This window comes from Bradysia coprophila, unplaced genomic scaffold (genome assembly GCF_014529535.1).
Source record: "Bradysia coprophila strain Holo2 unplaced genomic scaffold, BU_Bcop_v1 contig_373, whole genome shotgun sequence".
NCBI classification, from domain to species: domain Eukaryota; kingdom Metazoa; phylum Arthropoda; class Insecta; order Diptera; family Sciaridae; genus Bradysia; species Bradysia coprophila.
In genome coordinates, this window is record NW_023503632.1 from 1,422,878 (window position 1) to 1,435,167 (window position 12,290).

At 36.0% G+C, this 12,290-nt stretch overlaps 1 protein-coding gene across 1 annotated transcript; it reads left to right on the plus strand.

Moving 5' to 3' along the window:
• Positions 1-5,999: 5,999 nt before the first annotated feature.
• Positions 6,000-8,106, plus strand: LOC119081933 (thyrostimulin alpha-2 subunit). Its single transcript, XM_037191186.1, has 4 exons — positions 6,000-6,173; positions 7,093-7,201; positions 7,290-7,346; positions 7,569-8,106. Exons 2-4 carry the CDS (start codon positions 7,099-7,101, stop codon positions 7,781-7,783), a joined length of 375 nt encoding a protein of 124 aa, XP_037047081.1. The 5' UTR covers positions 6,000-6,173; positions 7,093-7,098; the 3' UTR covers positions 7,784-8,106.
• The last annotated feature ends 4,184 nt before the right edge of the window (positions 8,107-12,290 follow it).

Below are 12,290 nucleotides of genomic sequence, written 5' to 3' on the forward strand. Positions count from 1 at the left end.
AAAAATAGATTGTGGTAAATTAGTAGCGGGCACACTTCAGTCAATTGGTGGCAGAGCGACTGCTGACGATCTATTAGACGAACTTTCGAACCGTATCGACGAACCAGAACAAATTATGGGACCAGCAATAAAAAAAGTTTTACGACAAGCCATTCGATGGTTTTTTTGGTGAAAATGGGAAAGGCATACTCGTTTCCTGAATACGAAGTTGATGCTTGTGGTCGGACTAGATCTACGGCTATGAGACGGAAAGATAGAGTCACTATTGCAAGCAAAGCTCAAAACAAAAGACGAAGAGCTCAAGTTAAGGATCGATCAAAAACACGATCAAAACAAACTTCAAAATCAAGATCCCGAACTGGTTCAAAGCAACGCAACCAATACCTTAAATAGACAAAAATTTCAAGCAAAAATTACGAGTCTGACATAAACTAACCGCTTTCTCAATTTGAATAAATTTTACGTTATTTCAAAACGAGGAAAGTACTGTTCGGTCCTAATCAAACCATACAAAATGTAAAAATGGATCGTTTGGAGAAAGTCGGCTAAGTCGGATAAGGCTGGATATAAGAGACGTGAACGTATACGAGCGTCTGCGCAAGTGTAAGTACTTCTTCTTCTTCTTTTTCAGTCTGTTTCTATCCACTGCTGGATGTAGGCCTCTCCAACTTCTTTCCATTTCGTACGATCCATTGCCATTTGCTGCCAGTTTGTACCTGCAATATTCTTAATTCCGTTTGTCCATCTCTCTGGTGGTCTACCCATAGCTCGTCTTTTATATGGTCGCCAGTTCATGATCTTTTTGGTCCAACGTTCGTCTGTCCTTCTTGCAATATGTCCAGCCCAGCTCCATTTCAGAGATGCTATTCTTTCCATGACATCAACGACCCTGGTTTGTTGTCGAATCCATTGATTCGTCATTCTTTGTCTGAGTGTTATTCCAAGCATACTCCGTTCCATGGCTCTTTGTGTCACTCTCAATTTATCTTCGGATGCTTTCGTTAAAGTTAACGTTTCCGCTCCATAAGTGAGCACGGGAAGGACACAAGTGTCGAAAACTTTGCGTTTCAGACTATCGTTCATTTTGCTTTTGAAAATTAGTCTGAGTTTTCCGAACGCTGCCCATGCGAGACCAATCCTACGTCTTATTTCTGCAGTCTGGTTGTCCAGACCTAACTTCAGTTTATGTCCTAGATATACATAGCTGTCGACTCGTTCAATGACAGTGTCACCAATTTTGATTTCTCTATCGTCCCCGATGTTGGTCATGACTTTTGTTTTCGATAAGTTCATCTTGAGGCCAACTTTGCTTGCCTCTTCACTTAACTGTTGTAGCATAAGGTGAGCCTGACCTAGATTCGCTGCTATCGGTACAATGTCATCAGCGGAGCGGAGATTGCTCAGGTACTCTCCATTTATCTTTATTCCCATTTTACTCCAGTTTAACTTCCTAAAAATACTCTGCAGAATCGCCGTGAATAATTTCGGTGAAATGGTGTCACCCTGCCTTACACCTCGGCCGATTCTGAATTTCTCCGTGATCTTATGAAGTTTTATACATGAAGTAGCATTTTTGTACACATATCGAATTGTGTTGGAGTACCTTGAGTCTACTCTACATTCGTCTAATGCGTCCAATATCGACCATGTTTCCACTGAATCGAAAGCTTTTTCGAAGTCTATGAACAGCAAGACTATGTCGATGTTGTATTCACGACACTTATCAATAAGCGTTCTCATCACCTGCAAATGGTCGTTTGTGCTGAAACCAGATCTGAAAGCAGCTTGTTCAACAGGTTGGTAGAAGTCGAACTTGTTAGTGTTCCTCTTCGTAATGATTTTCATAAACAACTTGTAGAGTGTTGACAATAGGCTTATGGGCCGGTAATTTTCCAGCTTTGTTATGTCTCCTTTTTTATGCAGCAATGTAATTACCGCATTTTCCCAGGCTTCTGGTACTTCTTCCCATTGGAGACATTGATTAAACAAAGCCGTGATTGTCTTTAATAAGGAGTCTCCACCCAGTTTAATGGCTTCCACTGGAACACCATCTTCTCCGGGAGACTTTTTGTTTTTCATCTCGGCTACTGTGGCCTTGACTTCATCAACAGTTATGTCGGGTATATCCTCCGATCCCACGTTTCTTATTATTGGTCTATCTTCGGTTTCTTCCGTTGGACTCTGTCTTGCTGAAGAAAACAAATTCTCATAAAATTCTGTTGCAATGTTTAATATCGCATTTCGATCCGTTTGGATCGTTCCTGTTTTGTCTCGTAATTTGAAGATTTCTTTTTCGGCGTTTGTCATTTTTCTCCGTAGGACTTTCATATTGCAGTTAGCTTCAATTATGTTTTGAGCCAATTGGACATTATATTTTCTTTCATCTGATCTCCTTGCTTTGTTGATACTTTTAGACAAGTTCCGGTATTCCACCGAATCTCGCCCTCCGTTTTTTACCAACTCTGCTCTGCTTGTGATCAGGTCTAATGTTTCTCTGCTGAATTTTGATTCTTTCCCTTGGACGGATTTGCATTTGGATTTCATGAAACCCATTATTGTATCGACGATTTTGGTATTCAATTCGTCCAATGTTTCACATTGATTGTTGACGTTATCTAATTCGGCAGTCATTTTCGCAGCAAATTCTTCATTTTGTGTGTAAAGCCTTTGTACGTCAATCCTTTCACTTTTTTGAACTAGTTGTGATCTTTGAAATCTGGTATTTAACGTGACTCTTGCACGAACCATTCGGTGATCACTACCGGTTGAAAAATTGTTTAGGACCGTAACGTTCTTAACGGTTGACTTACAGCCAGTTATGATGTAATCGATCTCATTTTTCGTTACACTGTAGGAAGTTGAGTAAAGTATTTCCACGCTCATTTCTTTGGTCGTTGCTAAAACTATCACCTTGTTAAAGTAGTCGCCAAAAGAAGTCGCCAAAAAAATATCGATGGACAACCCTGCAATTACTTAAGGTTACAGTCAAAAACACGGAAAACTACAGCCAAAATGGTTTTTGGCGGTAACTTTGGCTTTTTGGCGGTAAAGTTACAGCCAAAAAATAGTTTTTAGAAAATATTTTCCCTATATAGAGACGATGAAATTGGGTTTTGGCGGTAACTTTTGGTTTTTGGCAGTAACTTTGCTTTTTTGGCGGTAAAGTTACAACCAAAAAATAGTTTTTGTAAAATATCTTCTCTATATAGGGACGATGAAATTGGTTTTTGGCGGTAACTTTTAGTTTTTGGCGGTAACTTTTAGTTTTTGGCAGTAACTTTACTTTTTTGGCAGTAACTTTACTTTTTTGGCAGTAACTTTACTTTTTTGGCGGTAACTTTGGCTTTTTGGCGGTAAAGTTACAGCCAAAAACAGTTTTCAGAAATCGATAATAATATTTCTGTGGATAAAACTTATAAAAAAGGAGATACAAAAATGTGATATGGAGATATGAAACTGCAAAATGGAGATAAGTTCCATAGAAAATTGAAGATAATAAAATGAGTTTTGCATATAAGTAATGTAACTAGATAAGGAAATAATAAGTGTATGGAATGGAGATAAAACAAATTAAAAAGTTGAGATAATAATTTCAGAAAAGAAGATCACATCAGATATTGAAAATTCAAAATCGGAGACCTCAAATGACGATAAAAATAAAAACTGAGATAAAGAATTTAGAAAAGGAGATGATTAGGAGTAATGTTTGATCGTACTGAATTCATCTTTCTACACACTGTAAGTGTGAAGTGTTTCGTGGAATGTTTTAGCACAACTCAAGATTTTGTTGAGTTGAGATTGAGATCTCAAGATATTCTTACTAACTTTCCTCTCGGGGTAGAAGCGTCTTGTTGGTTCCTAGGGCATTCATCCTTTCACGAAATGTAACGTAAAGGAGTTTAGTTCGTCCCTATAGAATTCATTTTTTTACGAAATGAATACCAATTTTCGTTGCACATAGAAAGCGTTTTAACACGCCGAGCGATCCGGCCCATTGCCCCGGAGCGAAGCGGAGGGCCGCAATGCGAGCCGGGCGCCGGAACGGTGTCGGTAACTTAGGAGTTAATTTTTTTTCTCGCATCGTCTAATAATTAGTCTGTGTCATTTCTTTATATAAAATTTAAATTTACAGAACCAAATTATAAACGGCAAAAAAATGAATTTTCAATATCTGATGTGATCTTCTTTTCTGAAATTATTATCTCAACTTTTTAATTTGTTTTATCTCCATTCCATACACTTATTATTTCCTTATCTAGTTACATTACTTATATATGCAAAACTCATTTTATTATCTTCAATTTTCTATGGAACTTATCTCCATTTTGCAGTTTAATATCTCCATATCACATTTTTGTATCTCCTTTTTTATAAGTTTTATCCACAGAAATATTATTATCGATTTCTGAAAACTGTTTTTGGCTGTAACTTTACCGCCAAAAAGCCAAAGTTACCGCCAAAAAAGTAAAGTTACTGCCAAAAAAGTAAAGTTACTGCCAAAAAAGTAAAGTTACTGCCAAAAAAGTAAAGTTACTGCCAAAAACTAAAAGTTACCGCCAAAAACCAAAAGTTACCGCCAAAAACCAATTTCATCGTTCCTATATAGAGAAGATATTTTACAAAAACTATTTTTTGGCTGTAACTTAACCGCCAAAAAAGCAAAGTTACTGCCAAAAACCAAAAGTTACTGCCAAAAACCAATTTCATCGTCTCTATATAGGGAAAATATTTTCTAAAAACTGTTTTTGGCTGTAACTTTACCGCCAAAAAACCAAAGTTACTGCCAAAAACCAATTTTATCGTCTCTCTATAGGGAAGATATTTTCTAAAAACTGTTTTTGGCTGTAACTTTACCGCCAAAAAGCCAAAAGTTACCGCCAAAAACCATTTTGGCTGTAATTTTCCGTGTTTTTGACTGTAACCTTAAGTAACTGCAGGGTTGTCCATCGATAATTTTTTGGCGACTACTTTTGGCGACTACTTTAACAAGGTAAAACTACCAATAGAAACTTCGGAGTCTTCTTCTCGTTTTCCCAGCTTCGCATTGAAATCACCGGTTAGATATTGGTAATGTGATGGGTTTTCGTCCAGAGCTTTTTCGACATCTTCATAGAATCTTTCTACTTCTTCGTCATCATGGTTGGACGTGGGTGCGTAAACCTGAATTAATTTGACACGAGTCTCTTATATACAACCTTATATCAGTGAGGTATTTTATCGCAGTTCGTAAGCCAGTGGACCCCCAAGTAAAAATGAAAGTCTCAAAGGTTCGAAAAGAGACGTCTCACGGTCTCAAATCCTTTGTATTGTGAGACGTGAGACGTCTCTTTTCGAACCTTTGAGACTTTTATTTTTACTCGGGATATGTTGTTTTTCAGACATTTTTTCAACCTTTTTTCAATTCATCTTAATAGTCAAGTTCTGGCGCGGCGATCCGAAATTAGTGTTTGTAGCCATTTTTTTTTAAATTAGGCTGTAAACTTTGGGAAGGTTACGCAAACTCACCACATCATCACGGTGACGAGAATATCATCACAGGATGTGAATTTTTATATAAAATCCGCCATTTTATCGTCAACTTTGGTGTGTCACCCGTGCATCTGCGTAGCCTCCCCAAAGTTTACGGCCTTGGTTCAATGTAGCTTTGGAATGATGAATCTTATTAAAAATGACCGCATTCGGAATTTTTGCTAAGAAGTTATTCATAAAACTCAATCTGCTCTATGAAATCTTGACACTACGATAGGTCGAATTAATTAATCGTAACACTGACTAGAATCTTTCTACATTCTTCAAAAAAAACTTGATTCTAGCTCGCGATACATATAACCTTACATGAGTTCCGTTTATCCGTTAAATTCTAAAATCTCTGACGTGCATCTATCGATTTGGAAGTAATTTATGTCCATTTTCGCTATAATAGCTTCTTGGAACATCTTAAAAAACTTTTCCACGAAATGTTTTACAATTTAAATATAGCAAAATTTGTCCATTAAAATTCAATTGAACGACCGTAATAATACGCACATATGCCAGCATCAATCCCAGTAACCAATGCGCATTCCACTGCTCAAATGAGCTTCTGATGGAATTTCTTTTATAAGGCATTCGTTGTTAACAGTCATGCAGTTAGTTAACGGTCAGCATTTTCTAAAGTAACACGCAGATTTTCGGTAAGGATGAAAGTTGAGATCGAGAAGTTTTTTTAACGGAAGACGAATTGAATTTAGGTGTTAAGAAGGCACTGATTCTCAACGTTTGAGATGTTATTAGTGATGTGGAACCTTTTTAACAGATTGGTGCTTTTATTTACATCAATTAGTTATAAAAGAGAACACAAGTCCACAGAGCTTATATAGCAATCATTCTTGCCATTTACATTGTTCAGAATTTCTAAAAGTTTTCAAACATTTAAGAAGCATCGGTGCTTTGCTGAAGAGCATACATTAGAGTGTTTTTTAAATACTGGATTTTACTTTACTTTTGATGAAATCTTTCCTTCAGAATCCTTTTTGACCGGCTCTGAGAAACGTGAGCAGTTTAACGAAATTTTCGTTAAACTGCTCACTTTTCTCAGAGCTGGTCAAACGACTACGACCAATTGTATTTTCTGTTGAAAGCTACCACATTCGTGGCATTCGTGGTCGGAATTGCGGTCGTACATTTTTCAAAAAGGATTCGTATGGAAATTTACCATCAAAAGTAAACTAAAATCCAGTTTTTAAAAAGCGCCCAAATGTAGGCTACAATTTTAGCACATATTTTCAATGATACAGCTTCTTATCAGCGTCCTTTTTGGAAAAAGTGCAATCGTCGTTTTATGTCAAGAACTGTTGGCTTTGAGTAAAAATGATTAATGTTTGAGGTGCCAATTTTCGTGAACTATTGTATTGCATTTTCTCGTAAACCACCACAAACATTTGTTATTTTTACACAAAGGCAACATATATTGACATAAATCGATGGACCCAATTTCTCCAAAAAGGACGCGGATACAGAGTTATCATGACATCGAAAATATATTATTTTTGCGCACAAATTTAGGCTAAAATTTAGCGTTGTGTTGATTCGTCTTTAAAAAAAATCTTCTAGGAAATAATGACGCTAATTCAGATTGTGGCAATGTTACTTTTCGCCAATGCAGCCATAACGAAAGACATGCACGGACCACCATGGATGTCACCCGGTTGCCATAAAGTTGGTAATTAAAATGTTTCCAATAATGTTTTTCCCGGATGAAAGGTGGACAACATAAACGTTTTCATTTTAAACGTTTTCTCTATCTCCAGGCCACACTAGGAAAATTGAAATACCCGATTGTGTAGAGTTTACAATTAACACCAACGGTAAGTGTATAGAAACAACGTTAAGCTGAAAACACACGAGCAATTCGGCATTGCTGAGATTGACAATTACTCTACACATTTTCCATGGTTTAGCATTTAAATAGCAAAACGCAACATAATTGTCGACCACAGCAACTCAAAATTGGTCGTGTGTTTACAGCTTTAATTTCACATTTCCATCCCAATGGACGAATGCATATTTTTCCCATAACAATTGCTTAGCATGTCGTGGATTCTGTGAGTCGTATGCTGTTCCGTCGCCACCATTAACAACTGGCCTTGTACGAGCACCGAAACCAGTAACATCGATCGGCCAATGCTGCAACATTATGGAATCGGAGGATGTGAATGTTAGACTGAATTGTTTAGGAGGGCCGAAAAATTTGACCTTTAAATCAGCCACCAAATGCTCGTGCTATCACTGCAAAAAGGATTAAAAGGAGCAATATGCGCATTGATTCCATTCTATAAACAATTGACTTGTTGCTCCAATTCGGTTCGTTTTGTTTTTAATGTGTTTCACATATTTACCCCAGTTTTTATTTGGTTGAAAAAAGGAAATCCCTTGAGTGTTTTGGGGTTGTTTTTTTTTCGTTCGTTCACTGATTGGTATTAATCAGCCTACATGTATTCGGCATTGTTAACGGGTATAGTTTGAGAGCATCGTATGAATTATATAGATGCGCAGGTAAATATTTGGTGTATTAATGAATTCTCATCCCTTTTATGATTGTAAATCCTCTGAGCCACACTATGTACGGGAAAAATATTGAAAAGGGATGATATTCATGAGAATAAAAATGGCTTTACAGTTCAAACAATGTACGTATGTAAATACCGCACGCACTTGTAAAATTAAAGAATTTTAAATTGCATATTGAAAGGATGGTTTCATTAAATGGGAATATGTGTCATCTGTTTTTCTATAGGCGCACAGCATTGAATTTGAATCTGGCTATTTCGCACGGCTGTAAACTTTGGGCCCCAAAGTTTACAGCCTTGGCTAATTCGGTCTTCGGCAAATTGAATACTATGTTCAAACTAAGGAAGTACAAGATCTTGTGTCAATCTGTTAAAAACTTCTCGAACAAAAGAAGAAAGATACTACATAATCGTTAAAAAAAAACTTGATGGAAGCGTTTTGTGAGTTCTAGTTCTAAGATTGGTAATGGGGTGAAGCATTCAGGAGTAAAGAAAAGGCAGGAAAATATCTCTGTTCACATTTAAAAAAAAATGTAAATCCACAAGAAAAGCGCTCAGAATATGTGAGTTCTAGGATTAAGAAGAACTAGGTCATCAAAGAGTTAATCAGAGCCGGAATCAGCGCCACGGGGCTATTAGTTTTCGAGCGCCAATTACAAAAACATGGCTTTTACTTTTCGTGAACGAATTAATAATAATATTACAGTCAAAGGCAGTCAATTTTCAGCATAAATTTGCTTCAGCTGTTTTTCAGCTGATCCACACATACAATCAAAACTGGTTTTCCTTGTTCATACGGTTGAAGCTGCTACACGCACGCGCATGATAGTGGTAAAACCGTATAAAGACGTATAAACGGTTGTGATTGTTTGTATGGATCAGCTGAAAAACAGCTGAAGCTAATTTATGCTGAAAATTGACTGCCTTCGACTGTAGTGTCGATATCCTAATAATTATCCTAACGATCGAAGCGGAGAAATGGTAATAAGAATGTAAACTGGGTTGCAACATTCTGTAGCCTAGCTAAGTTTTCCTTCGGTCGTAAATAATTATCTTGACTGAAAGTCATGGGTCTTACGGATAATAAACTCTAAAATGCTTGCCACACTTTGTTCATTCCTTGATAAAACGATAACTTTTTTTTTTATCGACGAGGAATTAAATTACTGAGGCTAAGTTCGAAGATAGGCCAAAACCGACGGGCGATCTCTATGATAATCCCAAAAGAATTTTTGTCTCGTCTGTTGATAACACGATAACTTGAGGATTTCCATTTTTTTTATCGCCAAGAAATGAAATTCCTGAGGTTAAGTTTGAAGATGAACTATAAAGGAACGGGTGATTTCTGTGATATTCTCAAAAGAATTTTCGTCTCGAAGATTGATAATACGATAGTTCGAGTAATTCCAAAATAGTTTTTTTAATCGACGAGGAGTGATTACTGAAATTTCTGAGGCTAGGTTCGTTAATGGAAAGTATTGGAGTAATAATCCAGAATTCATTTCGAAAAGATTTTTTTGAGTGATTTCGTGGTAAGCTGTTTGTGTAAAAAAAATTGAAAGAGTTTCATTTTTGTTCAAAATATAAACAAGAAATCTTCTCAACATCTTTTATAGCAGACAATAGGACTTACGATCGTTTGAAAATGTGAGTCTTAGCTTAAACAAGGTGAGAAAAATTGGTTTTGAATAAAACAAAAGGAATGCGAAATTTATAAGAATATAAGTCAGGGTGCAGATTCTCGTATTTTAGTTACTTTAAGAATTCGTAACTTGACAGATCTTATGGGATTTTATACACGAAACTGTCAAGTTACGAACATTTATGGTTACGATCACATGAGAATCGATGGACAGTTTTATGATATTTTTATAACAATCGCAAAAATTGATTGAAAAATTCAGTCAGTGAAAGGACCTGACCTGCCCATAAGGTGGGCCGATTTTTTTCATTTTGCTGATATTCATTTAAAACTGAAAGGAAGGAGAAAGTAACCGAGAGCGAAGCAAGCAAAGAATTTGTAGAGTCTTTCCATCAAGACACATTCCGTGTGTAACTTTATTTTCCTTTCATGGTTTCGTGAATGAATTTTTAGACAAAATTCGTCGATCAGTAAAACTTTTTTTTAGGCAAGCAGATAGATACCCTCACGGAAAATTCGGCAAATTCGACATTTGTTGTGTGCTGCATATATTTGCTGCAGACTGAATAATGTTCCCGTGTGTTGTATTACAATAAACATGTAATATGAATATTTTCAAAATATAGTTCCGGCAACAATATTATTCAGCTCGTAGGAATATTGTGAGGTTCCCAGGTATATATTTGCTGTGTGCTGAATTATATCTTCAAATTAGTTGTGGGATGTATTACTTAACTTTACCTGCATGCCGAATATTGACTAAATGGTACTATCGAACTATACCTGCATGCTGAATATTGACTAAATGAATAAAGTCGTCTGTATTTAGAATGGACTATGCAACAATAAATTTATTGTTTTAATGAAATAAAAGGAAGATCTCAAGAACATACGCATAAAGATGATTATCAAATCTAATTTATTCCTTCATTTAAAGTTATTTCTATTTTTACCGAATTAATATGCAATGATAATGTTACATTTATGTATTTCAATAGAAATTTTGACGAACGAACTTTTAAATCCATTTTCGGTGTTAAAGGCTTTTGAAATGTTAACAGAAATGGTTGGTGGTATAGATCAGTGTCAAATAGCGGTATCTTCTCTCAAAATGTGTCAAATGAGTTGTCAATTTCACAAAGCTAACCTCAAAAGATGTTTCGTTCACAAAGCCGCCGCTTGAAATGTATGAAAATTTATGTGGCGTCTCACCATCCAATACTTTTTTTGTTCGATTTGCGGTTAGCTTTGTGAAATTGACAACTTATTTGACAGCTCAAACGACATTGACAATGATCTATTCAGCAATAAATTATGGAATTTGTTTATGAACTGTCCGTTTGACAAGAGGATCGCCACGGTTCAGCAGGGGTTTTTGAACATTTGTTTTTTACACGTTCGCACACGTGCTCTTGTCAGATTCAAGATTCTTTTTACGAAGGTTACGCTGATTATACTTTGTGAAAAAGGCCAATACCTTGCAAATATGTCACATCTTGGACAGAATTTGACACTGCAACATGAAAAAACTAAATGTTCGAAACCCCCTGAAACCCCGTGCTTCCACCTACGTAATATACACAAACAAGGTGAGCCAATCTTAATTTATTAATTCGCGTAATAGATGCTCACTATTAATGTGAACAGTTTTTTTGTAGAACGATTGAAAAAACCTCTAATTCAGAACCAGGCTCAGAATTAAAATAATAATATCCGATAACATTGCTTAGTGGGGAGAAGTACTACATTTCATAGAAAATAAATTCAATTAAATGTTGTTGCATAACCCATTCTAAGTACGGACGACTTTATTCATTTAGTCAATATTCAGCATGCAGGTATAAATATGCCTGTGTGCTGCATAAAGCAAAGTAACAACGGTTCGAAATAAGACTGCCACTATATGCAAGCAGTATAGCAGCAGTGGTAAAGTCGTTGGCAGTCAGAAACTGAGGTTAAGCATCGATGGTCGCGGTCCGTACTTGGGTGGGTGACCGGAAAAAACGTAAGCAAAAAAAAAATTCTGTTAGCAATTTAATATGATGAATTTAAATATAAATCTACGGCTAATAACAAATAATAATAATAATTTGAAAAAGTTTTTTTGTTTTTTTTTTGCTAACGCAAATAAAATTGATAAAGTTAATTAAATCCATTTCTTCTATTAAACGATAAATTAGGTTGTTTATTGAATTGAAAAAAATGGCGTAATTTTATATTATAAAACAGGCATACAGCTAAGACCTGCACGCTGAAAAATAATATCCAGCACACAACAACAATATTCATTAGGCGGGCATTGTATGATCCTCAGATCAATATGCAGCACACAACTAATGTTCTATAATCGTGAAGCTGTTCCCGATTTCTTCGTCTGGGGTGCATATATGAGTTTTCCGTGCTGGATTGATTTTGAATAACAATTTTACATCTGCCATGCTATTACCTCTAAATGACTTTTGTAAGACATATGCTACTACTAAACGAGTATGCTGAGAGCTGAAATTTCGCGATGATAAAACTGATTTACTGATCGGAAATGAAATGTCAATCAAGAATTTGAAGTTTAATTTTCCTGATTTCCCAGTATTTTGGATACA

What these genes read in the sequence shown, in the direction of transcription:
- LOC119081933 (XM_037191186.1), top strand. Translation starts at nt 7,099, where the DNA reads ATGACGCTAATTCAGATTGTGGCAATGTTACTTTTCGCCAATGCAGCC. An exon ending in ACCCGGTTGCCATAAAGTTG is followed by an intron (nt 7,202 to 7,289) that starts GTAATTAAAATG and finishes CTCTATCTCCAG; the next exon opens with GCCACACTAGGAAAATTGAA. An exon ending in GTTTACAATTAACACCAACG is followed by an intron (nt 7,347 to 7,568) that starts GTAAGTGTATAG and finishes ACAATTGCTTAG; the next exon opens with CATGTCGTGGATTCTGTGAG.